The 26,156-nt window shown below is 42.9% G+C and overlaps 1 protein-coding gene across 3 annotated transcripts; it reads left to right on the top strand.

The window, feature by feature from the left end:
• The first annotated feature begins 483 nt into the window (after positions 1 to 483).
• LOC147460545 (inositol-tetrakisphosphate 1-kinase 4-like) lies at positions 484 to 4,638 on the top strand. 3 transcript variants are annotated; one of them, XM_086507946.1, is made up of 11 exons: positions 484 to 1,476; positions 1,557 to 1,663; positions 2,042 to 2,123; positions 2,564 to 2,596; positions 2,702 to 2,822; positions 2,903 to 2,995; positions 3,127 to 3,246; positions 3,380 to 3,553; positions 3,640 to 3,695; positions 3,813 to 3,897; positions 4,003 to 4,638. In XM_086507946.1, the coding sequence occupies exons 1-11, from the start codon at positions 1,336 to 1,338 to the stop codon at positions 4,092 to 4,094; spliced, it is 1,104 nt and encodes a 367-aa protein (XP_086364072.1). In that variant the 5' UTR covers positions 484 to 1,335; the 3' UTR covers positions 4,095 to 4,638. The 3 variants fall into 3 exon arrangements, with proteins under 3 accessions (XP_086364072.1, XP_086364068.1, XP_086364063.1); XM_086507942.1 differs by having other exon boundaries at positions 489 to 1,663; positions 3,845 to 3,897; XM_086507937.1 differs by having other exon boundaries at positions 491 to 1,663.
• The last annotated feature ends 21,518 nt before the right edge of the window (positions 4,639 to 26,156 follow it).

Below are 26,156 nucleotides of genomic sequence, written 5' to 3'. Positions count from 1 at the left end.
GATTTCAAGTTCACTCAAAGAATGAATAATAAGTAAGAAGAACGATAAGAAGTGGATGGTTGCAATCCATCATCAAATTAATTGAAGAAAGCTACATTGATTTGAGAGCAATTTTTTGCTTGTATGGGTGCATGAAGACACACATACACACACTACATGCGAACTAGGCCGAGCTTTTGAGTGTCAGTCGAACGAATGCAAGAGAACATAATCTGTGATGCAAGCACAATGCACATATGAAATAGAGCTATAGAATTTGTGCGCGTGAAATAATTCAACTACATAGGGGCTCTCATAGGTTTCGCTTGTGTAAACAAAAGTTGGCCATCTCATGGCTGTTATTGAACCCAAATCGCCCACTCATCAAGTTTAGATGGTCCCTTAGCAAATCAAATGGACATTGGCAATAAAAACTTATCAATCCACCCACCTAGAGTCCTATGCTATATAGCCTATGGCCTTCGGGGATCACGAGAATGAAAGAATTGAGGGCATCTACTCATGTTGTTCTTCATCCATGGAGCCAATATCCATGATTTGGCCATCTTGGTACCAAAAACGCAGAACCCAAATTCTATCAGAGAGCCCAAATCTTGCCTTAAATTAAGTATGCAAATCTAAGGCCTTATGAAGGAAGACTTTGAAGGAGGGTGAGCTGGCCTTGTTGAGCGTAAGACAAATAAAAGCCAGAGAGAAGGCTGGGATATCATTTGAGATCGCCATAGCTTGTTCAGGAGCCCGTTTCTTGCCCTCCCTCTCCCTATTCTATCGCTACTGCGCATTTTTGCTTCACTTCCTTGCACGCTTATAAGCTTGCTCTTCGGCTCTCTGTTGCTTATCATTTGAAATCGCCATCATCTCCAAAGTGGGGCTCTCCTTTCTTTTCAGTGCTCCCAGATATGGTCTCCATTTCGAAGATCGGCGCTGCGAGAGTATATCTCGACAAAAGCAAGCAGCATATCCCTCAAGGAAGCGCGAATCATCGACCCGGCCACCATTGGTGAAGCTCTTCCTGTAGAGTGGAACCCCTTTCCTGTCGTTCTTTTTTGCTTGCAGCGGATATACTGCTTCTTTTCTTTACATTTCGAGTCCTAGAGAATGGCATATACTGAGTCTTATCCAACGTTGTGAAAGCGGGAGGGCATATGCTACGGGCTTTCGGTTGAACTTCAGCGAGAAAGAGAGCGCGTGTGAAATCTGAGGGGAAGATATTCTGAAGGGGTTCTTGTTTTTTAAAGGATATGAGGCTGGAAGGCGAGGCTATAGCTGTTTGCTCTAGGGTTTCAGAAGTGGAATGGAGTGTAGGGTTAAAAAGGGCAGGCCTGGGCCATTTCTATGCACATTCTGCAGCAGAGAAAAGTAGAGAGCAACAACAGCATTGCTGGCAAGATAGGCAGCACCTGGAGGATAGCAGTTTGGATTGGAAAAGGTTGGCGCAAACACCTGCAAGCTGCAGTAGGATTGTTCAACATGAAGGTGGTGGTGAATGTGAGGAAAGTGAGTTGTTGAGAAACTTTGAACATGAAGACCTGATCGTGTGTGGTGATTCGCCACAGTCTCCATCCTTCATTATGGCCAGCTCTTCAAAGTTCACTGTTGGTTATGCCCTCACCGCTAAAAAGACCCAGAGCTTCATGCAGCCTGCGCTTATATCGCTTGCAAGGTATATTTCTTATCTTCCTCACAAAGTGTGGGTAATTCTGTTTTGGGTGTCTTGCTTTCAACAAAGTTCTCTTCTCTATCGATAGTGCATGTGTGGGAGTTTGAAGGCTGAGCTCAGCCTTTGTGTGGTAGAACTGAGGTTCGGTGGGCTGTTTTGATGATGAGCGGTTTGTTTTACCGCTTTCTGAACCTTCTATTAGTGCTTATGGATTTTTTATGCTGCACTTATTTTGCTGTGTTAATGTTAATGTTTCCTTGCTTCCAAAGGAAAGTGCACAATGAATTTTTGTTTTTGAATGTTTTGGTGCATGAGATTTTTCATGTCAGTTTTTAAGTTTCATAGCTGTCTGCAATGACAATGAACTTGTTTAATCTGCAGGAGCAAAGGGATCACATTTGCTGCAATAGATCGCAGTAGACCTCTAGAAGAGCAAGGCCCATTTGATGTTATTTTGCACAAAGTGAGTTTTTCTCTCTTGCTGTTAAATAGGTGTGGCTTTTTGATTGCCCAAAAACTGTCCAAGCCCTTTGTTTTTTTCTCTCTTTATTTTTCTTTGGCGTTCAGGATGATTGTTGGACTATGCCATAGTTGTTTAGTGATGGCATTCAGCAAGGGGCAGTGTAATGACCTTTTAGCTTTGTATCCCCTGAGATAGTGTGAATGGCCCTCCTCTTGTGAAGTGAACTGGCTCTTATATGATTTTCTGTATGAACTATGAGCTGGCTCTGGCAGTGAACTACTTACTCTGTCGTGAAATCAAAGGGAAGTTTCCCTTGTTCATTATGGGTATATCAACCTTTTTTTACCTCTAGTCATGACGGTGAATGTGGATGATTGATTGCTATACGTTCTGGGTGTTTTATTGATGGTTTTTTTGTTAAATTTTTCTTGTTTGTTCAGTTAACAACAGAGGCTTGGAACCAGCAATTGCGGGTATGAATCTCTCTTTGACATATTGTGACTGTGGTCTCTTGTATCCTAAGGTGGCTTACTGAAGGAATATGTGGTGAAATGAGTCTGTGGGCTGTTTTGGGGCAGGCTTACAAATTGAGGGATCCTGAGGTCTTGATTCTTGATCCACCAGAAGCCATTAAGAAAGTCTATAACAGGCAGTCGATGCTCCAAGAAGTAGCTGCATTAAATTTTCGTCATTGTCGAGGTTTGTAAGGCTTATGAGATTGCTAACCGTGCCGAAGTGTGGGTTTCTTGTTTCTTATTGTTGCTACTCTTATTCTACAGGTAAGGTCGGTATTCCAAAACAGCTTGTTGTGGACAATGATTCTACGTCCATTTCAGAAAAGGTGGCCAGAGCCGGATTGAAGTTTCCTCTAGGTATTTTTCCTTGGTTGGAGGTTTCTTTAACCAGTCCTTGTATCTCTTCTATAATTTACAGCAGCTCATGACTCTGGTTTAGGGTTAAATTGCACAATTGCCTGATGTGCTTTTTCGTCTCTTGCTTGCAGTTGCTAAACCAAAGTTTGTTGATGGCACGGCCAATTCTCATGCGCTTTCTCTGGCATTCAATGAAGTTTGTCTATCAGAGCTACGACCACCTTTAGTGCTTCAAGAATTTATAAATCATGGTACACGGTGGAAGATCTTGTTTTCTTATTCGTTCTCATGGCATTTTGCAGCATGTATATGATGGCAGATGTGAGGTCCAGTTTCAAGGTTTTGGATATACTTACCCATTGAACTAGGCGGCTGTGTTTGCAGGTGGTGTCCTATTCAAGGTTTATATCATTGGACATATTATTAAAGTTGTTCGCAGATTTTCGCTACCTGATGTTCGTGAAAATGAAGTGAATAAAAGTGGTGTCATCCCCTTCCCTCGAGTTTCTTGTGCAGCAGCCTCTGCCGATGGGGCAGACCTTGATCCAATTGTTAGAGGTGACCGTCGTAATCCCGAGTGGGTTACACCTCTTGTTGCATTTAAATTGAGCAATGTCTAATCTTGATGAGTTTTGTTGGGCCAGAGCTTCCACCCAGAGAGATGCTAGAGTCATTGTCAAGAGAGCTGCGAGGTAGATTGGTAAGTTAGAAAGGCAGCGAAGTAACATTATGTCTAGGATGCATCTTTGCAACAATACGTTGTTTTGTGACACATGTTTGCATACCCAAATATTAATGAGAAAGGGTTGTTTTTCAGGGTTTGAGCCTTTTTAATTTGGATATGATCAGGGAGGGTGGCAAGGGGAGTCGTTTTTATGTGATCGACATCAATTACTTTCCAGGTATTGTAAACTTTGAGACTGTGTATTGTGCACTAAAAGAGTTAACTCTGTGCCAAGCAGTTTGGAATCAGCCGGTTGGGTGTTTATAGATTTTGGCTTATGCAGGTTATGGGAAAATGCCTGATTATGAAAAGGTCTTCACAGATTTTCTATCAAGCCTTGCTGAGAGGAAGCACAAAGTTTCAAGTGTCAGATAAAAGTTGCTGCAGGGCCTGCATGGATGGCTGTTTCCAGTCTTTCGATCCTCCGTGGACGGAAATGTGGAGTTTTTCGCATCCGAAATATGATGCGATTCGCGAGGGCTTCTCCATTCACATGCTGCTATATTTTGTTTGACTCTTCTCATTGAGGCCATGTTGGCCTCTGACAGCTCACATTCACAAGTGATGCTTGCCTGCTCTTTTGAGAATGTTCAAGTTGTGATTGCATCATGTTGCAACCTCTTTGGAGGCAAGTATTCAGGCTGCGATGCTTTTTTTGTTCTTATTGTGTGGCCGCTGTTGTCTGCATGCTCTCAGCAACGATTTCTTCCGCTTGCTCAGCAACGGCTTCATCCCAAGCTTACCTTTTTCATGTATTTCAAAGCAGTTATCATCTCATGGTACAGATTTGTAAATCGATATTTATAGCGGCCACACGTTTAGCTCGACCAAGTGGCTTACAATATATTTGGATATTCCTGGCGATATGTATACCTACTGGGTCTTTTCCTTTAACAATTGGTGTCTGTTATGATTACAAGCACTTTTTTTCCCGCTTAGAGCACATTTATACAGAAAATGTAAAATCTTTCTCTGTTCTTTGATGAACTTTCTAGCGTTTTTCACCATCTGTGTTTTGATGTGCTCTTGAAGAAATTATGTTTAATTTAAGAACAGCCCTGTTTGAAGAAATTATGTTTAATTTAAGAACAGCCCTGTTGGATCCCTCAGCATCCGCATTATGTCCTATGCGAAGGTTAGGAGGCTTCTGCAAAGGAAGGAAGCTGCCTCCTGTGATGGGTCTTTCGCTTCACCCAACACTCCAGAGTTTTCACTAGGTTGATATTTTTTCTGTGGCCAACAAACCAATTGCCATAATATTGGTTGTTCAATCAGTTTGTGAAATTATAATTTTCCAAGATGAAATTTCTGAGGAAAGCTTTGGTTTTGTATGTTAGTAAGAGTTGGTATCTTGTACAGCTGGGAGTCGGATGTTGATATTCACCTCGATTGCATGTCTCTCTTCAGCGAGAGTGCTTAACTGGACTTCTGATCTTGGTATCTTGTAGGCTAGATGAACCAGAAAAGAGACGCGCTCCTGTTACAAGCTGCATTACCCCCCGAAAGGCAGACAAATGGTATGGTTTCATGGCTTAGGTGACCTGATGCGTCACAAATGCATTTGAAGGTGCTCCGGACCCGGTGCGTCAGAACGTGCATTTTTGCATTAAGACAGTGTAGCATCTTTGGAGGAGTTGCCTACATCACCAGAATGATATCCTCTTGGGCATTTTTTGTGCAACTTCAGCCCAAGGCTGTTGATGGTAGCTCAAGTAGTGTCTTGTTGGCTGGAAACTAGCTGAAGTGAGTTTAGATATGGTGTAGTAAGTGGATAAGGAAGTTGTTGTCATCATGTTTAATCTGGGCCTGAGTAATCACCTTGGACTAAAGGTATTCGTAAATAACTGATTTTCACGGCTTTACAGATGAAAAATTGTGGATAGAACTTCACTAAAATGGAAGCTGAGGGTACTTCAGGGCTTGGATACTCATCTTACAATTGAAATAGATGTTAAACTGATGCTTTTCTGCATCAAAGATGACCTCTTTTAATAGCAAAAGGTGAAGACTATCGCTCCTTGTTCTTTTCTCTGTAGTTATATGACAACTAGAAGGATCTTACCAAAGTATGCTTGTCATCCACAAATAAGGCAACTGGTAGGATAAAAACTCTTTGGAGGCTGCTTTCTGTTGAGTTCTTACTCAATGAGTACATCTGAACTATCATGGCATTGGCTTTTTTTTTTGGTTTTAAAGATGGGTTGGTCAATGTAAAAATGGGGTAGATTGCTAAAGCTCACTGTTTGCTAGCTTTCAAAGGTCCTTTTTTTTAGCATTCGTTATTAGAGCTCTAATATGGAATTTCCATCATGAAGATCTGGCAAATGTTACTAGTGGAAATTGCCAATTGACATAACACTTGTATCACCTATTTCTTATTTTGTCTTTCCAATGTGCTTGCTGGCACAATTTTGTCCAACTCGGCCATACTGTAATGGTTTTCTCTTTCTAATCTTGTACCTTGTGTTACCTATCCACTTGGCGATGGGGCTCAAATTAATTCAGTGACAAAAGGTCAAGTAACATAGGCCATGCAATCCCTAGGGGAGGCAAGTATTTTCCCAATTGAGGGTGTTGGTGGTCTTTGAACATTTCAAAGCAATGCCTAACCATTACACTAGACCATGCATTTTGTTTGATTCTTCACATATGTTCAGATGAGCCTTAGCATGAAATTTCTTCACATACGTTCAGATGAGCCTTGTAGGAAATGCAACTGAGATGACAAATGTCATCAAACAAAGATTCCTCATCATGAGGTGGCAAAACTCAAGTTCTTTAAAGGAATCAACCGACATTGTGTTTTCGAATGCACTTCACCCATCCATGGAAGTTTGTCACTTCTATGCCCCATATTCAACTTCCTTTGAATTGTATCATTTTCCTTATAATCACTTGGACTGTTTTCAAGCCTTCATACCCACAAGCAATTAGTGACTAAAAAGGCAATTCTCTCTATTGAACTTGACTACTCTTTCTCAACTACGCAAGTGGAGACAAATTCAATCAATTGGGTGTGCTCATTACGAGTTCTTAGTTATGACAACCTTAGATTGATGGACATCAACATCGGGGCTTTGTGCACGGGTGCTCAAAACTGAGCCAAAAAGTCAAGCTTGTAAAGCGCTATTGAAAGACTAAAAAAATGAATGAAAAATAGTGTGTGCTTGTGAAACTTTTCTCGACTCTCACTATGTCCATCTACAATATGCACCTCCTAATCAACCTCTTTATGCACACAATGCTCATTGAGCTCACACAAAGTGGGTTCACACATAGTTCACAATGCCGATCAAATGCTAGACATCGTTCCTAGTCTTGTGGATTTGTAGGTTGAGATGTCAAATGGCATACATCTCACCCCTTGTCTTGCAAGTTTATTTGGACCATCACCCCTGGTCTTGGGGATAGGTGATATTTCAAATGGAAGGGATCTCACATCTAGAGTTACAAGATGAATTTGGACCATCAATCCCTATTCACCCTTAGTGTGTCCTTTATCAATAAGGTCACCCATCTCTAGGGTGAAAAATGAACTTGAGTGTAGAAAGAAGAATACACATCTCACAAGGCCTGCTAATTAATGGCTATCACAAATGGTGGAGGATGGAGCTGAGATATATCAAAACAAAACCAATAAGAGCCTACTTTAGCCTGCTTAATCAGAAAAAAATTGTGTGAGGGAGAAGAAGAGCATACACACAAAGTGGGTGGAGCACATAGTGAGGATAACGATATTCCACAACTCCTTATTCAATTGTATAACAAAGAATAAGGATAATCTTAGAGATCGATCAGTGGTCGGCATCCGACCGGTTGGCCTCAATCTCCCACTTAAAGGCCAACGTGGCCTATGTATGTACAACTTGTACAACCATGAAGCAATTTAGTGGCTTAACCCTACACCCATCATCTCAATACAATGTGCAAACTTCTTTGAGGCTAGGCTCTTAGAGCATCTGCAGGTTTGTCATATGTATGAACCTTGATTATCTTGATGCGCTTGCTAGCCGCTATGTCCCATATCACGTGACACCTGAGCTCTATGTGTTTCGACTTGGAGTGAAACACGAGTCTCTTCGCTAACACAATAGCACTCTTGACTATCACAATGCAGCACTGGAGTCTGATAAATGCTAAGGTCTCCTAGTAGACGAGCTAACCATATAGCTTGCTAGCACCAGAAACTATAACATACTCTACCTCTTTGGTGGAAGATAAAGTGTAATATTAAAGACGTGACCTCCGTGACACGACTACTCCAACAAATAGGAATACATAGCCAGACGTGGATCTTTGACTACCCACACAATCCGCATAGTCTGCATCTGTGTAACCGACAAGGATGCATCACTGTTTTCAAAGTGCAAGCTATTGCTTGCTGTACCCTTAAAGTATTTGAGAATGTGCTTCACTTCTTTTCAGTGCTTTGTGCCAGGATTTTTCATAAATCTGCTAACCACGTTCACTGCAAATGCAATGTCTGGTGTAGTGACTACCATGGTGTACATAAGACTTCCTATTTGCTGAAGACTATGCCACCTTGGCCATTGTCCCTTTCTTAGCATCAGATTTGGGAGAATCATTCTTGCTAAGTTTTGCATATGTTTGTGTTGAGGTACTCAATTTAGCCTTCCCCCCCCTACATGTTAAAAAGTTACAAGACCTTGTGGATATACATTTCTTGAGACAACTCTAGTATTTCACATTTTCCATTTCTCTTGATGTACATACAAAGAAAGTGACTTGCATCTCCAAAATCCTTCATAGAAAACTATGTGCTAAGTGACTTCTTTAAGATGGAAATCTCATCTTTAGACTTCCCGAAAATGAGAACATCATTGACATAAAGTATTAAGATGATAAGTATCACAATCTACACACCAGTTCTACCCTTATAAGATTTTCAGGTTGAACCTCAAAACCCTTTGACTGTTTCATGTAGACGTGTTCTTTAATATCTCATGAAGGAGAGCTACCTTCACTTCCATCTGGCTAAGTTTGTTACCATATACATGTGGTAGTGATGTGTGTGAACACACTAGGACCGCCGGGGCATTTTTTCCCTCTTTAGGAGGTTTTTTCCCCCGTGCATTGTATATACGCCCATCACTCTAGGGCTATCTATCTTTCCATTGCACAATAAGTAACACACTCTAGGGCTATCTATCTTTCCATTGCACAGTAAGTAACACACTCTATTGTGTGCCTTGAGCTTCCTTCGTCTTCTCCAAGCTGTGTGTGTTTCTCTGCAACCCTAATTCCAACAATTGGTATTAGAGTAGGTCACGTCCTCCCGGGCTTAGTCGCCAGCTGCTCCAGCACACGCCTGCTCACTTTCTCCGATTTCAGTGAGCTTTGGCAAGTGTTCGCAGGTCTGCTCAGAATTTTGATTTGGGCTCATTTTCTCCTCCGTTTCCACTACAGGCAGTACTGCACAGGCTATTTCGTCATTTTGTGCAGAATTTCTGTCAGTGCCGTTTTCTGCATAACAGGTGCCTTATAGTCTTCTACGGTTTGTGCTATATAGCACAGGTTGTTCCCGCTCCGTTTCTTCTATTTTCAGGCATTTTTCACATCATGTGCAACATTTACCATGGCTGCAACAACAACACAGACGTGTTCAAGATGTTTGCTGCTAAGGACAGGTTGGATGGGACAACTACCCTATGTGGGCTTATATGATGCAACATGTTCTTGTGTCAAAGGGTGTCTGGAACATTGTGCAGGGCATTGATGTACGTCCTGGTTCTGAGGATGTAGGCGATGTTGAGGATGTTGCAGGTCTTGCTGCAAGGATTGCAGCTATTAGAGTTGTTTTGCCTACGGCAGAACAAGCTCGTTGGGATGTTAAGGATGCGCACGCTCACGCATTGATTGCGTTGTCTGTGAAGCGCACCATTGTTCCTCACATCCGTTCAGCAAAATCTGCAAAACAGGCTTGGGATATTCTAGCAGGTCTTTATGCAAGCCGCAATGAGGCTAAAATTGCTTTGCTGCGTAAAGAGTTGGAGTCGAAGATTATGCATGAGGAAGATGATATGGACACTTTCCTTGCTAGTGTCAAGGATATCAATGAGCAACTTATTTGTGCAGGTGAAGTTATTTCAGACAGTTCCCTTGTGCAGACTGTTCTTGATGCCTTACCAGATTCTTACCAGACTTTTGCTAGTACTTGGAGACTTATGACCCAAGGAAATCCAGAAGTTGTCAAGTTTGATGCATTATGCACATTGCTGTTGCAAGAGTCACTTTCCAGAAAAAACAGGACTAGACAGCGTGCAGTTGAACAAGCTTTTATTGCTTCTCAAAGAAAGGGTGGTAACAGCAATGCAACCACTTCTTATGATTCTGCTGCGCGTGGCAAAAATTATGTTCCTAATGCTTCTGCTGGCAGCAATTCGTCTGGAAATTCTGGTGATAAGGGCAAAAAGAAGATGCGTTGCCATTATTGTAAATCCAATGATCACTTGATCAAGTTGTGCGCTCCTTGCCGCACTGTTGAAGCAAGGGACTTGCCGATACACCGTGTGCGAGCCACAAATGGCTCCAAGCACACAACAAGACTAATCTAGCAAGCTCAAAAGAGGGCAATGGTGTGTCAGTCACCGCTCCATGCTCCTGCCGTGGAGGATTCCTCGTCGCGATGAAGAAGAAGCTGCAGTTGTGCCGCGCTCAATTGCTTCGCCGCCATCGTGCCTTCGTAATGCTCGATCGCACACACACTCTCCCTCTCTCTCTCTCTCTCTCTCACACATACACACACACACGAGGAGGTGAAGAAGAAGAAGATGGAGATGGAGATGGAGCAAGAGCACTCTTCTATTGCACAAATGAGAGAATGAGTGAATTTTAGGTTTAGTTGGCTTTTATATGAGTTCACCCCATTCACACTTGGGCGCCCATGCTTAGCCAACTAATCCCTTGAATGTCCCAGTTAGAGTGCGTCTCTCATCGGCGATCACTCTTACCCTTTTCCTATTGGTCCAACAAGCCCGGTACCTGACTCTACCAAATACATAATACACGTCCGTCGTAGGTGATGGGGTGTCCGTGAGCCGTGAGGGTTAGCATGCCCCCCTTCCTGATGTAGATTCCGTCCTCGGAAGCTATTGAGTTGAAGCTCGTTCGTCGAGGTGGAAGAGCATTTGAGATGAATGTCCTTAGCCTTCTTCAGTCACTGCAAAATCAAACAACATTGGCACAGTAATTGCATTCTCATAAGTGATTAAAAAGCATATGCAGTTTTAGGTAGACAAATTGATTGGTAAAAGAATTTCAAACAATTTGTCAGCAATGAACATTAAATTGCAATGTAATCAAATGCATAAACAGATGTAAAGGTAAAAAATTAAACAAGTATGGGGTCGCTAATTTGGCGGTCGAAAGGCACTAGAGATCGAATATTAATACCATGGGTAAGCTTCTTAATTTTCTGTGGTCAATTAAGTTGTTTAATCGCGAGAGCCAAGTATTCATGTTCGAGGGCTGACTAGAGGCTATATCTAGAAGACCTTGTAGTTAAGCTACCGTAAAAGGAATTTCTCATGAAATCATCGCCTGACTGATTACTTTTTCTTTGACCCCCCAAAGTCTTTTCACATTGATTCACTTGATGTGTGTGCTTATTTTGTATGCCTTGGGTTTTTTGCTTTTCAAGGAAAAGCGCCAACACTGGGAACCTCTAGGGCTCTAGTACCATAGGCAATACATGTGAGTGAAGTACCAAATCAAGCTGAGATTTCTCTTCCAGCTTAAGATTTTACAGTGTGGCACTTTGATTTTTTGTTTGTTCATTTCTAGCATTTTAATTTTGTAACTTTGGGGGGTCATATAACACTGATACATCTCCCTAGGCTCATCAGACTAGTAAACTCCCTTTATAATACTTAAGCTAAAGGTCAATAGGGTCAAGCCCACTAGAAAGCCCTAGTACATTTCACACAATGCTGCCTAAATCGGATTAAGAACCTAAGTAACCATTGATTATTAGGAAGGCATTCCTCATGGTATTAAGAGAAGATTTCTAACACCTAACTTGGTCAAACTAGTTTGTCGGACTGCTTGATTTTTAAACCTAGACAAGTGATTATGACAAAAAATTACATTGAATTAAATGTTTGATACTAAGCAAATGCGGTGAATATTAGGCTACCAATCACAATTAAAGTTGACAATCATAGATGCAAAAAAGATAAGGGGCAATGCTAATGGACAAGAAACACCTGTTTGTGTTGATGGTCGCGCTTGATTTGAAGAGTGAGTCGAGATAAAGATTCCATGAAGGTCCAAATCCTACCAATAGCGACACGCTCCTGTACACACTAGGAAACGAAAGGAATACCTCCAGGAGGCACATTAGTGGAAAAAGGTACCAACACTTATTGAACACAACAAAAAACATAAGGAACCCTAACCTAATTATTTGCACTCCCCCTAGAGAGTCAAGGGAATAGGATATTGTAGAGGTTGGGGGGAAACCCTAAGGCTAAACCCCTATCCTCGTCGTCGAGGTAAACAAAGTCATCATCCATGAGACCATATGTGCCATCCGTGTAGTCATGTAAATTTTCTTCTTCATCATAGGTGCCCATGTTTACTAAGAAGGTCACTAGACGCCTATAGTCATCTTGGTCAAAAGGGTAGGCTTGTGCAATGGGAGAAACACTCTCTACTAAGTATGGATCAGACGTGGTCAAGAGACGTATCAACCATTCTAACTCCTCAAAATTCCTCTCACATGCTAGCGTACCTATCAAATCCCATTCACATGCAAGCACTAGAAAGACCATGTGAAATATTTGTGAAAAGTAACGAGGGTATCTCTCACCCAAGGTAGGAGTGGATGACTCTAGCGTACTAGCCATATCTGTACACGCAAATAGATGATGGTTAGAGTGCAAATATTACAAGGGTCGTGTTCTTGTGCATAATTTGTTTTATGATTTGTGTCATGGCTCTTGCTCTTTTACTTTTTTATCTTGTTTTTGTAAGTATAAGGCTTTATATATACATTCCCTAAGATTGGAGATTAAGAGGTCAGGGAGAAAGGTTGAGAGGGAAGCAAGTGAATAATGGATGTTCACAAACACTCCCCCCTTCCTTGGGTAGATCATACCGTTTGAAATGATGTCGTCACCCTTTGAAACCAATTGTTCCAGTTGGTAATAGGTGAGGATTTTTGCCAGTAGTTTTCTATTACCCTAGGTGCCTCGTCAAGTTGCAAGGGTGGTAAGGTACTCTCCCAGGATCGAACTTGAAGTGGTTCATTAGGCGATTCTTGAACACTGGGAGGTGTGGATTCTTTTGTAGCTTCATGGAGGTCCACTAATATAGATGGAGGCTGTGTAGAAGCTTTTACCTCTATGGATGTATTACATGAGGAGCTAGAAGCTTCATGGAACTCCCCCCTTCCTGAGCTAGGTGGAATAAATTGGTTTTGCCTTGGAGCTCAAACTAGCTCTGGACTAGGTGTGTAGCATTCTGTGATCTTTCCCTTCCCATGGTCTGCCATTGGCTTTAGCGTTACAGTGTTTGACTCATATGGGTTTGTTGTCGATAGGGAAGGACACATTTTACATTTAGGTACCCAAATTTGCTCATTTCCATCATAGTAGCCTTGGGATTCTAATAGTTGTTTTGGAATCCATCGTGATTTGGTCTTGACTCTCCTAGGGCGCGCTCTTGGTTTTCCCAGGAAATTTTTTCTTGGAATGAATGGGAGGGTTGAGGTAGTTGGAAGTAAGGCCTTGGGGACCCATTGATATGTACTCTTAGGTCGTGCAGGTTGAGTACTTGCAATATTACTGCTTGCTGCAACTACAAGTGTTGAAGTGCTAGGTTCATGGGTAGCAGGCAAAGACGAGTTAACCACCTTGGCTTGTGAATGTTGGCTATCCTTCAACTTTGCTAGAGTTTGCAACGTAGGTGACTTTGCTTGAATGATAGGGGTAAGAGTTGGTGGTCGCGTCGTGACACTAACAATATCCCAATCAATAGTGCATTTGGTTGCCAACATCCACGTGCGTCCCAGGTTTACGTTGCCTTCCATAGCTCCCGCGGGCATGACTAGAAACCTCTGCACTATGCTTCCATTGTCATAGACAATAGGGGTCTGAAGGACTCCAAGAATAGTAGTTTTCTTTTTATTAATGCCCTTGACTTGCATCGTACTCGGGGATAGGGTCGGTTTCCCTAATTGACACCAAACTCCATAGGATAACAAATTGTGTTTAGCTCCCGTATCTAATAAGGCATTGTATAGTACTTTCCCATAGGGGCTATTTAGCTCAATTGGGTATCGTAGGGGTGGCTCAGATTCTAATGAGTCGTCATCTGTGTCCTCGAAAAATGCTTGTGTGATTCCCAGATTAGCCTCTCGTTGGCGTCTAAGACATTGTTGTCGTTCTCGAGCCTCAACTCTTGCTTGGATTTTTTTAAGCTCTGCTTGTTCCTTGGCAGCCTTCTTTTGATGGATGGCTTGCAACTCTTCCTGGCTTAGAGGATCATAATATCTTTTGAATTTACTCCCATTAAGGAATCCAATGGTTTCAACTCCATCTAGAGTCTCCACACGAATGGTACCTTGCGGGGTAATTTCACACACTTGATATGGCCCCTTACCAGCGTATTTCAATTTCTTCTTTTCATTACGTACCCCGTACATAAGAACTTTATCACCAACCTTGATGTCTTTATCCTTTAAATGGCTATCAAACCACTTCTTTCTCCTATCCTTCTCCACTAGAGCATTTCGCACAGCTAATTGCCTTTCTTCATCTAGCCTTTCGAGGATATATAATCGCTCCACTAAGGGGTTACCATCCCAACCTTCTTGAGAAGCTACTCGAAGACTAGAAATGACAAACTCCCATGGCATAACTGCTTCTTGGCCATACACCATCTTAAACGGTGTGCAATGAATAGCAACTTTATATGCAGTACGATAAGCCCATAAAGCTGATGTAAGCTTTAGGTCCCAATCAGTGCGATGAGCCTCGACTGTCTTTGTCAAAATGGAGATGAGAGTTTTGTTGGTACTCTCAGCTTGGCCATTTGCTTGGGGATAATAGGGTGTAGACTTGTGGTGAGATATCATGAAGTTTGATGTGAGTTCTTTTATAACTTCATTTATAAAATCAGTTCCATTGTCACTCACAAGTTCAAAGGGGCATCCAAAACGTGTGATAATGTTCTCAAAGAGGAACTTAGCTGTTGTTTTTGCATCCGCCTTCCGTGTTGCTTTTGCTTCAGCCCATTTGGTTACATAGTCGGTACCACAATGATATATCGTGATTGCGTGTTACGTGCAGCTGGACTAATCGGTCCTACAAAGTCTAAGCCCCACTTTTCAAATGGTTGGGTTACCTTGATGGGATGTAGAGGCATCCTATCCCTTCTTTGTGGCTTGTTGAAGCGTTGGCATTCATCACATCCCTTTGCAAAAAGTGATGCATCCTTAAACAGAGTGGGCCACCAATAGCCTGACTGTAAGATCTTTCGGGCAGTCAAGTTTCCTGAAAAGTGACCACCAGCTACGCCCATGTGTGCCTCTTGTAGAATATATAAATACTCATCCTCGCGGGCACAGCGTCTAAGAACATCATCTTTTCCTCTCTTATAGAGAGTTCCAGCCAGTAAGCAATAGGGTTCACATTCCTTGATTAATTTTCGAGCTATATCTTTTCGCAGTTCTTTGGGTGGAAAACCATTAACTAAGAAGTTAACAATCTTTTCACTCCATTCAGGCATTGTCTCAACAATGAACAAAGGAGTATCAGGCAATTCATCATCAACCCCCGTAGGAGCTTCGCCATTAGGGATACGAGATAAATGATCCGCCATGAAATGTTTTCTCCCAGGCCTCACAACAACGGTGAAGTCAAACTCAAGAAGAATTAACAACCATCGTGTAATTCGACCTGTGGAACACGGCTTGTTTACCAAATATAGCAATGCTTGATGATCAACATAAAACACAAACTTGGTAGCAAGAAGGTAATAGCGAAATTTCTTTACTGCGTAAATCCTAGCTAGACCTTCGCGCTCTGTAATAGTGTAGTTCATCTCGGCATCATTTAATTGGCGACTTGCAAAGCTAATAGGGTAGTCCAATTTATGTTCTCCTGGTTGAGTTAGAACACACCCAATAGCAAAATTTGATGCATCAATATGCACATGAAAAGGTACATTCCAATCAGGTGTTCGCAGGATTGGAGCACTTGTTAGGGCCTTCTTTAATAACTCATAAGATTGATGACATTCTTCCGTCCAGTGAAACTCGATAAGAAGCTTGTACAATGGACGCGCTATCTCGGCAAAGTTTAAAATAAATCTTCGATAATAACCAACATGGCCCATAAATCTTTGAACTCCTTTATAGTTCGTAGGTGGTGGCAAATCGGCAATGGCTTTAATCTTACTCTCATCTGTGGATATCCCATTCTTGGACACTATATGCCCTAGAATGACTCCATGCTTAACCCAAAATTGGCATTTGAAAGGGTTCAATGAGATGCGATAAAATCTGCACCTTTCAAATATTTTTCGTAGATATAACAAATGCTTCTCCCAAGAAGAATAAACACAAAGGTCGTCTAGGAAAGCTTCACAAAACTCCCTTAGAAATTCTTTAAACGCAGTGTTTATTAATCGTTGGAATGTAGCAGGGGCATTTGTTAAGCCAAAGGCCATAACACGAAATGCAAACACTCCAAACTCTGTGATAAAAGCAGTTTTAGCTTGGTCCTCTAATGCAATTGTGATTTGATTGTAACCAGAGTACCCATCTAAAAAGCTATAAGCTTCCTTGCCCGCAACTCGTTCAAGCACATGTTCTGAATATGGCAAGGGATAATGATCTCTCCTAGTGGCTGCATTAACTTTCTTGAGGTCCACGCACACTCTCAATTTCCCATTCTTTTTTGGCACAATGACTATTGGAGAAACCCATTCTGAGTGCTCAATAAGGTATATGAATCCACATTGGATAAGTTTTTCAATCTCCTCTTGTACAATTTTGGCATACTTAGGATTCATTGGATAGGGTCGTTGTTGGACGGGTTTAGCAGTGTTGATCATGGGAATTGTATGTTGCACCACAGAAGGTGGAACGCCCTTCATGTCATGATATGTCCAAGCAAAGATATCCTTGTATTCCTTGAGGAGCTCCTCAAGTACAGCCTCTTCAGTTTCGGTAAGGTCTTGAGCAATAAAGACTGGTTTAGACTCCTCACCTGGTTCTGCTAATTCTATCTCTTTAACTACTGCTGGACCATCATAGACTCCACTGCTTCCATTGGTAGGTATTCATTGGGCTTTGGCATACACAACCTTTCGCTCCCCCGTGGTATAAGATTTAAAATAATCAGGAGCCGTATGTAAGTCAGAAGGCTCTTGCCCTGACGGAGACCTTTCTTTTAGTTCTGCCTCCTTTTGTTGTTGTGCTAACTCTCGGTTTTGACGTCTTCTTATAGTTCGACTCAATTTCGGCTCTGTAACCTCCAATTGAGCGAGGTCAATGGGTCGCGGGCTGCACCACATGACACTCTGGAGATGTTCACCCCAATTGTCTACTAGCTTTAGATGAGCATCACATGCCCCTAGATAGCTAAGCCATTCTGCAGTAGACCTTTCCTTGTTTATCCTAGCTCTCACATTTGCTCGATACCGTCGTCTCTTATATGACCTTTGTTTCTTGTTAAGGTTTTGATTTTGGTAAATGTTTGAACTCGACTTGCTTGATAGGTCTTCTCTTGTATCTTCTTCACTCTCATATAAATTACCATAGATGGTCGTACTAGACCTTTAGTGTTCAGTTTCTATACTTGGCTCACTCGATGTTTCCTCAGGTTCTGAATCTATTTCTCCCTGAGATTCCGTTTCTGATGTGTATTGGCCTGAAGCCTTTGAGGAATCATCGGTTTCACTCTCAGGTAGGTGTGCCTCTTTCTTATCATCGGATGTTACATGCGCTACACCTAACATGTTTACTGGTGCAACGTGTGGTATCTCTTCCCCATTTGGTGTTACCCAGGTTGTTCCTCTAGCTCCCCATGTATCTATAGTTGCCGCTAGGTGTATCCAATCGACATTGTCTGACTCAGCCATTCCGGGTAGGATAAATATAAGGAGATTTCTCCCCAATATCCGTGTCTTCGTTACACCTGTAACAATACTGTAATGGAGCTAAGTGAATTGTTGTGTCTGATCGATTATCAATGATGAATTTATTTCCTAGAGGATGCGTTCGACCACTTAAAAGATCAACTCGAATGACAGAGTCTTGGAACTGTAAGTAGACGTGGTTTTTGGACCAGTCATGCACCATTTTTGCTTCCCTCATGAATGGACGCCCTAAGATCATCTCAAATGACATAGAATGCTTGGAAAAATCCATAACAATGAAAGTCTGCCTTACCTTGTGTCCCAAGACCTTGATCCTGAGATCCTTAAGCATTCCAATAGGCGTAACAATAGATCCATTAGCCATTTTTACCACTACGCTTGTGGCTTCAAGGTGAGGTCGCCCCATAGACTCCCAACAACTCTTTGTCACCATGCTGACTCCTGCACCACCGTCAAGGACTCCCTTTACAGCTAATCCTTTAGTAGTGATTGGCAGAGTAGCATTAGATTCATCACCTTCAAAGTATTGCCCCAACTTGTTAACGGGTACTTCAATTACAGATTCATGTCCCGCTAGGTTAGATGGTGGTGCTAAATGTTCCTCATCATTCATTACCGAGTCAGGTTTGTTCATATGTGAAAACTGTGGTAATCCGGACTGTAATTCTCCATTGAGGAAGGCTCAAAGAGCTGAGACTAGCTCGGGGTCTTTATATAGTTTGGACATGATGGTGGTTCTAACTTCTGAAGACATGAAATCCATCAATTTGGCAACATTTAATGGCATCTTGTGGGACGTAGGACCTTGACAAGAGAATGGTGAAGATGGAATCTCCACTTCCTCAAGGGGGTCGGGCATTCCCTCACCAAACATTCTCTATAGTAGGAAAGGTGTGTGTCCACTTTCAGATGTCCTACCCTCACTCTCTTCTCGAATGATACTGGGTATAGCTAACGGCCTGTAGTTCTTGTGAGGTTGAACTTGTGTGGGAAACACTGTGTCTGACATCTGGATATGTTTGGGTTCAGGTTCTAATGTTCGTTGAGTTTCTTCCACCAAACCCCTCAGTTGTTGGACTCGTTCAATTTCCACCGTTGGGTTTGGATAGGTTCCAATCTTTCTCTTGCAATCCTCATTTTTTGTCTCTTGTGGCTTATCTTGGGGGTTCGCAATTGGGTGGTTTAACTTTGAATACTCTTTTGGTGCTCGTCGTAATTCCCTCTCGTGATCCTCCTCACTGGCTTTTTCCTTTGTAGTAATAGTTTTGGTCTCCGTGGTCTCTATCGAATCTGAGTCATCCTCAGGGTCATTCATATACACGGGATCCTCTCCTGTCCCTATGTTAGTCTTTGAACTAGGTTTTGAGCTAGAAGCATTAAGGGATTTCTTTCTTCGTGTTTTCTTCTTTCTCGCTCGGCCAATGGATGCAGCATCTCTCTCTTCGAGGATGTAATTTTTCTTTTGGAGCATCGACCGTGTGAGTGCATTCACTGGTGCTATGTTTATAGTTGGTGGTGTCCCATCAACAATCTCTATTATGTTCAATGGTGTGATTTTCGGTGCGTTTGGATTGTTAGGACACTGTGCGATCAAATGATCTATGCCACAACGATTACAAGTGAGTATTGGCATTGCCAATGCACTCCCTTGACTTGTTTGCATTAGTGTAGCATTCTTTTGCATTCTAATGGGGCACTCAGCTACTCGATGTGGTCCACCACATTCATAGCACTGAAGAGGTGGTCTCGTGGAAAAACTATTAATGTTTTGGCCTCTTGCTGCTAGCGCAGTAGCTTGATATACCGGTTTGATTTGTCCCCAATGGTCTTCCATATAGTACATGGGACACTCCTCAAGCATGTCGAATCCATAGGTGATACTAGAGTCTATGTCCTCTTCGCAATCTACATAAGTACTAAATGACTCGCAACCTACTTGGTTCATAGGTGTAACTCTTGGATGAGGGGGTTGCGGTCCTAGCACTGGAGGTGGCAACGGTGTGGTTTGGACCACATTTTGGATTCTAGGGACCATGTCTTGTAATGGCAATTGTTGCTCCATGGGTGGGGTAGGCATCAATGCAGGAACTCGAGGTGAGTCTGCCCAAGCTATAGGCGGTCTATTTTCCATGATGCGTTTAAGCATTAGGCAATCCTTCGCTTGATGGCCATACCTACCACACGCGTTACAAGTCCCGTTAAACTTTACTCTGAAAGTAGGGCATTCACTCGTAGTATGTGGGCCCAAGCAAATTGAGCACCATTGTTGCTCCCTTCTTGGATACATATGAGTGTTTTGTGGAGCACGATTACCCCTACGGCTTTCTTGGATGGCCTTGGTGAGATCTGCCAAAGTCATCTCAGATATCGTTTGCTCTTTCACGATTGGCTTTATCTTCATTGGCTCATGCCCTGATGATTGCGAGCTACTTGACTTCGGCTCAGCAGACACTCTTTCTCCTGCAATCATTAAATTATCCTCCAATTGGATTGCATTCATGGTGACTGCTTCCCAAGTAGTGATACCTCTAATGACTAGGCCATTATAGATACTTTCATGTCGTAGTCCCCTAATGAATCTATCGAGCAATTGGTTGTTGTTGAATCGCTCGTTTGGATTGCATCGAGAATTCAAATTCTTTAGGCGACTAATAAAGTCTCTCACGGATTCACCTTCTTTTCGTTGGGCTTTCAGGAGCTGAGAGGCTACACCCCAAAGTACTCCCTCTCGTATGTATTCTTTTAAGAACAGTCTCCTAAGAGTAGAGTAGATCGTTTTTTCTTCTACTCTTAAGGTTCTATACCAATCTCCAGCCTTTCCACTTAGGGTCAAACTCAAAGCCTTAGAATTATGTAGCTCATTGTGCTCTTCCAAGGAATCGCACACATGTTCAAAGACTTCCATATGCTTTCTAGCATCTCCCTCTCCATTGAATTTCTGTGTGAGCTTAGCTACTTGAACTGCCTTGCTCCTAGGCTCTCTATCAGGTGCACTACGCATGTTTTCCGCAATAGAGCGACCGATAGTTTGAGCAAATGCTGCCAAATCTCCTATTTGAGCAGGTATAATGGGTGTATGTGCTCCTGGAACCTCATGTGAGATGCGAGTTGGCCTTGGCCTTGGCATACGCGCGGCTCTTGGGTCCCAAATTTCGTATGGTGGTGTACCAGACGGTGGTCCAAAGTTTACAGGCGTGGCCCTAGGCATAGGGGGTGCCTGATATGGCATGTTATTATTAAATGGCATGGATCCATTTGTATAAGAGCTTGGATAATTCCATTGTGGATTGTAATCTCTTGGAATAATCGGAGGTGTAGGAGCTACATGAGGCTGAGGTACGACAGGTGCACATGATTGATACATACATGTAGGTATAGTTGGGGGCACTGTGCTTCTAGGCATCGGCGCAGTGTTAACAAATGAACTCCATGGTGTACTTCTTGTCATGCTCACCATTGGGATATCCATGGTAGCCGTAGTGTCATTAAGAGAAAGAGGAGCTAGATCTGGGAAGGTAAAGCTGCCACTTGTGGGCTCAGATTGTACTGAGGCTCCTGGCGAAACAACATATGGAGGATCAATGGGGCTCACTGAGGGAGTCTCCATTTGTGATAGGGTTGGTTGGTTGGCCTTTCCCATATCCAAGAATCTCATTAGGCCTGTTGAAGGCATGTTGATCCCTGTGTTCTGTCTTTCTAACTCGACAATCCTATGGAGGACATCACAGACTTTCTGTTGTTGCTCATCTATGCTAGTAGCACCCGATGTGGATTGTAGAACATCTAACCAACCCACATGATAGGTGTGTCCTGTGTACCGATCAGTTAAAGCTTCTGCTTGTAGGTCATACTCCCAATTTTCATTTAGGAATATCCCATCTAGGCCTGGCGTGCTGGAGGTTTCCCTTGAAGTGGAAGCATTATTGTTCCCCATAGCTTGCCCCTCCGTGACTGCTACCTTGGGAGTACTCGGTTGCTCAGCTGGCATGATTGTTGTCATAGGAGCCTTTGCTTTCAGGGCTCGACTTTGTTCTAGCCTTCGTAGGTTCTCAATTTCCCTCTCCTTGTTGCTTGCATATAGCGTTCGATCTCTTGTACTTCGGCAAGACTCCTACCATCGGGTAGTAAAACCTCAGAGGGAGATAGTCCTAAAGGATCAGGAGATGCAGTGGATGGAACATTCACATGCACACTCTCGAGAAGCATAGGGTCCATTTTAGGCATGAATGACGAATTTATTTCCCCACTCCCTTCATTTATTTCATTAATCGCATGTTCGGAGCGAATGTTCGGAGCGAGTAGCTCTACTAAGGGTCTCTTTTAAGGGGCTAAACACGCTGGACCCGGGCCGTGGGCCCATGGCATGCATGTCTTGACTTGAACTATCAGGGTTTGGTGTAGGATACCCCTCCATGACTTCGTAGTCAGAGGAAGAATCACTAGACGCGGTATGAGGATCTTGCGTCGCGCTACCTTGAGTCCCGGCCGAAGGTCCAGAACCTAGGGTGGAGGAATAATGGGTGCTCGTGTAAATGGAGACACTACCAATATGCTTGTGCTCTAACACTCATCCGGAGCGTAGGTTCATATGACTTGGATCCCCTAGAAGTGTCAGTGAGGGCCCGTGAAGGCTGCTCACCTAGTAATTTTGGGTGTTTTGCAACCCAAGTCTTTTTTTATTTTTTGATTTTTTGGTCCTTTTTTTTCTGACCCAGCTATAGAATAGAACGTATGATAGCTCAAAACGAGCGTCTCGGTCAGAGGGACGTGCTGTGCTTTACAGCCCTCCGTTTGGTCACTTTATGCCCTCGGAATCCCTAAAACCGTCAATTTCTAGTAGGGAACTAGGCCCGAATTAGAAAGTCTAAGGGTGCAAGTGGGAAGAGAAGGGAGGAGAGTGGAGGACTTGCCCCACATGCTCTCATTCCCTCTTGAGGGGGTAGGGTATATATATAAGAGTGAGTCTAGTATATATCATAAGACTGAGGACTGAGGCCTGGGCCTGGGCCTGGGCTTGGGCTTGGGCTTGGGAAAATGATCCCAATCAAAATTTTAGTGTAGCCCCCCAATCACTCACGCTTAAATATTTTCGGTTTTTTTTTCTAATTTTAATTTTTTTAAAAATTTATTTAGGCGACGATCGCGCGCGGATTTTGGTGACCCTTTCTTGGCCACACACACTCTCACCTACCTAACCTCCCAGTCAACAGCTCACAGACAGCTCACTACCTTATCTACTTACTAACTGTGCTGCTAACCACTAACTAATCTGTTAACTGCATGTTGACAGTGAGCTAACTGTCCGCCTACTTCCTCTCTCACTACCTGCTGTGCAAACACTGTGTGCAGCCAAACCTTGACAGAAAACTGTGTGCAAACAGAAATTGCTAACTGCCTTCCTACTTATTCATTCACTGCAACCAAGCTAACGACTACTAATTGTGCAAAGACTGTGTGCAAACAGAAAACACAACATTATGCAGAAATCACAAAACTTGCAGACAACACAGAAATTAACAACATTCAAAAAAACAACTCATTCCTCTTCCTCTTCTTTCCTACTACAAACAACTCATAGGAGAAGCACAAAGTGCCTCTTGGGCTTAGTGCAGGGCGATTCCCCGACAGCGGCGCCAAAAATGTGTGCTCCTTGCCACACTGTTGAAGCAAGGGACTTGCCGATACACCGTGTGCAAGCCACAAATGGCTCCAAGCACACAACAAGACTAATCTAGCAAGCTCAAAAGAGGGCAATGGTGTGTCATTCACCGCTCTATGCTCCTGCCGTGGAGGATTCCTCGCCGCGATGAAGAAGAAGCTGCAGTCGTGCCGCGCTCAACCGCTTCGCCGCCGTCGTGCCTTCGTAATGCTCGATCGCACACACACTCTCCCTCTCTCTCTCTCACACATACACACACACACGAGGAGGTGAAGTTAGCCAACTAATCCCTTGAATGTCCTAGTTAGAGTGCGCCTCTCATCGGCGATCACTCTTACCCTTTTCCTATTGGTCCGACAAGCCCGGTACCTGACTCTACCAAATACATAATACACGTCCGTCGTAGGTGATGGGGTGTCCGTGAGCCGTGAGGGTTAACACAAGTCGTGTCCTAAGTTGAAGGCCAAAGAGGCTAAGAAGAAAGAGGGTGGTTCCACCGCAAATGCTGGTTCCACTACAAATGCATCCATTGTTGAGTCTTCTGTGAAAGGAGACTGTGATGCTGATGTTGATGCAGAATGGGATTTTAGCGCAGAGTGCACTTACAATCCTACTGTCCATGATGCATGCTTGTCAGTTGCTGCAGATTCACATGTGTGGTATTTCGACAGTGGTGCTACAAAGCACATTACCTCACATCGTGAATTGTTTACCTCTCTCGAGTCAGTCCCTCATGGGAATTCAGTCACTTGTGCCAACAACGCCTCTTATCCAGTTCAGGGAGTTGGAAAGATTGTGCTCACTGCTGCTAATGGCAGTTCCTTCACACTTGTTGATGCACTTTATGTACCTGGGATCAAGAAGAATCTCTTACCTGTATCTGCACTTGCTAGACTTGGACTTGTAGTCAAATTTGTGGATGACAGATGTACAGTTCATGATCTCAGTTTTGGTGATGAAATTGTTGCATTTGGGCTTTTATGCCGTGGGCTGTATAAGCTCACTTTGTATGACAAGTGTGGACAAAATTTTGCAAATGCTGTTGCAGATTCAAGGGCTATTTCAGATGCAAAACTTTGGCATGCACGTTTTGGTCATCTGAATTTTGCGAGTTTGCTGCGTTTGCAGAAATCTGATATGGTTGCTTCTTTGCCGCCTCTTGAAGCACCTGTCAAACATGTTTGTGAAGGCTGTATTTTGGGTAAGATGCAGCGTTCTAAATTTCCAAAGGATGGTTCAGTTCGGGCCACATGTAGGTTGCAGCTTGTGCATAGTGATGTTTGTGGGCCCATGCAAACTCCGTCCTTGGGCAATTACCTGTACTTCGTGACTTTCATTGATGATTACTTCAGGCATGCATGGGTATTTCCGCTTAACGCGAAGTCCGAAGTTTTTATGTGCTTCAAACAATTTTTGGCTATGGCTGAAAATGTCTCAAAATGTACTATGGGCACCCTCCGTTCCGATCGAGGGGGGGAGTGTATGTCTCATGAATTTAATGCATTTCTGGCTAGTCGTGGGATAAAACACCAATGTACAGTGCCTTATACACCTCAGCAAAATGGTGTTGCTGAGAGGAAAAACAGGTCACTAACGGAAATGGCACGATGTATGGTCAAAAGTCAAGCTTTGCCGCATTCTTTTTGGCTTGAGGCCATCATGTGTGCCACTTATGTACTTAACAGGTGTCCTACGAAAGCTTTGCAGTCTATTACTCCATATGAAGCATGGCATGATAGAAAGCCTTCTATTGAGCACATGCGTGTTTTTGGCTGTTTGGCATATGCTTTGGTGCCACAAGTGCAGCGCAAAAAATTGGATGATAAGGCTGTCAAATGTATTTTTGTTGGTTATAGTGCTGAAAGCAAAGGTTATAGGTTGTATCATCCGCAAACAAAACATATTCTGGTTTCACGGGATGTAGTGTTTGTGGAAGATTCTATTCAGCCCTTGCTGTCATGTACTAGAGACAGTAATGTAAGCTCACAGGACATTTATGACACTTTGTTGCCTCTTTTCAGTGGTGGAAATACGAATGTAAGTTCCAATGAGGCAAATGTACAGCCTATGGGGGTTTCTGAAAATGTTTTAGATCAGCCTATTACTGATGCAGATGTACATGATGTACTTGATGAGGAAAGGGCTGAAAATGAGCAGGCTAGAGGTATGCCAAAATGGCTGGTGCACACTTTGCGTGACAGTAAATTGGATGCACCTTTGTCTAGTCATACTCGCTCATGCTCTCGCCATGCATCTTATGCATGAGATTGTTATGCTTTGGCTGTGTCTAGTTTACATGATGTTGAGGAGCCTCTGTATTTTGATGAAGCACAAAATTTAGAAAATTGGATGGCTGCCATGCAATCAGAATATGATGCACTTATAGAAAATGACACATGGACTTTATGTGATTTGCCTCTTGGTAAAAAGGACATTGGTACGAAGTGGGTTTACAAGTTGAAACGCAAGCTGGATGGTGAGATCGATTGCCATAAGGCTCGACTTGTTGCAAAGGGTTATGCACAGCAAAAAGGCATAGATTATGAAGAGACTTTTGCTCCCACTTGTCGTATGACTACTGTGCGTTTTCTATGTGCATTGGCAGCTCATTTTGGTTGGCATGTACATCAATCAGACATTGTTACTGCTTT

The sequence above is a fragment of the Adiantum capillus-veneris genome, chromosome 3 (assembly GCF_014529385.1).
Source record: "Adiantum capillus-veneris isolate H3 chromosome 3, ASM1452938v2, whole genome shotgun sequence".
Classification (NCBI taxonomy): domain Eukaryota; kingdom Viridiplantae; phylum Streptophyta; class Polypodiopsida; order Polypodiales; family Pteridaceae; genus Adiantum; species Adiantum capillus-veneris.
This window is presented reverse-complemented; position numbering and strand designations above follow the sequence as displayed.

Excerpts from the sequence above, each read along its gene's own strand:
- LOC147460545 (XM_086507937.1), top strand. The coding sequence starts at position 1,242 with ATGAGGCTGGAAGGCGAGGCTATAGCTGTTTGCTCTAGGGTTTCAGAA. Across the intron at positions 1,664-2,041 it reads GCGCTTATATCGCTTGCAAG|GAGCAAAGGGATCACATTTG; the intron begins GTATATTTCTTA and ends TTTAATCTGCAG. Across the intron at positions 2,823-2,902 it reads AAATTTTCGTCATTGTCGAG|GTAAGGTCGGTATTCCAAAA; the intron begins GTTTGTAAGGCT and ends CTTATTCTACAG.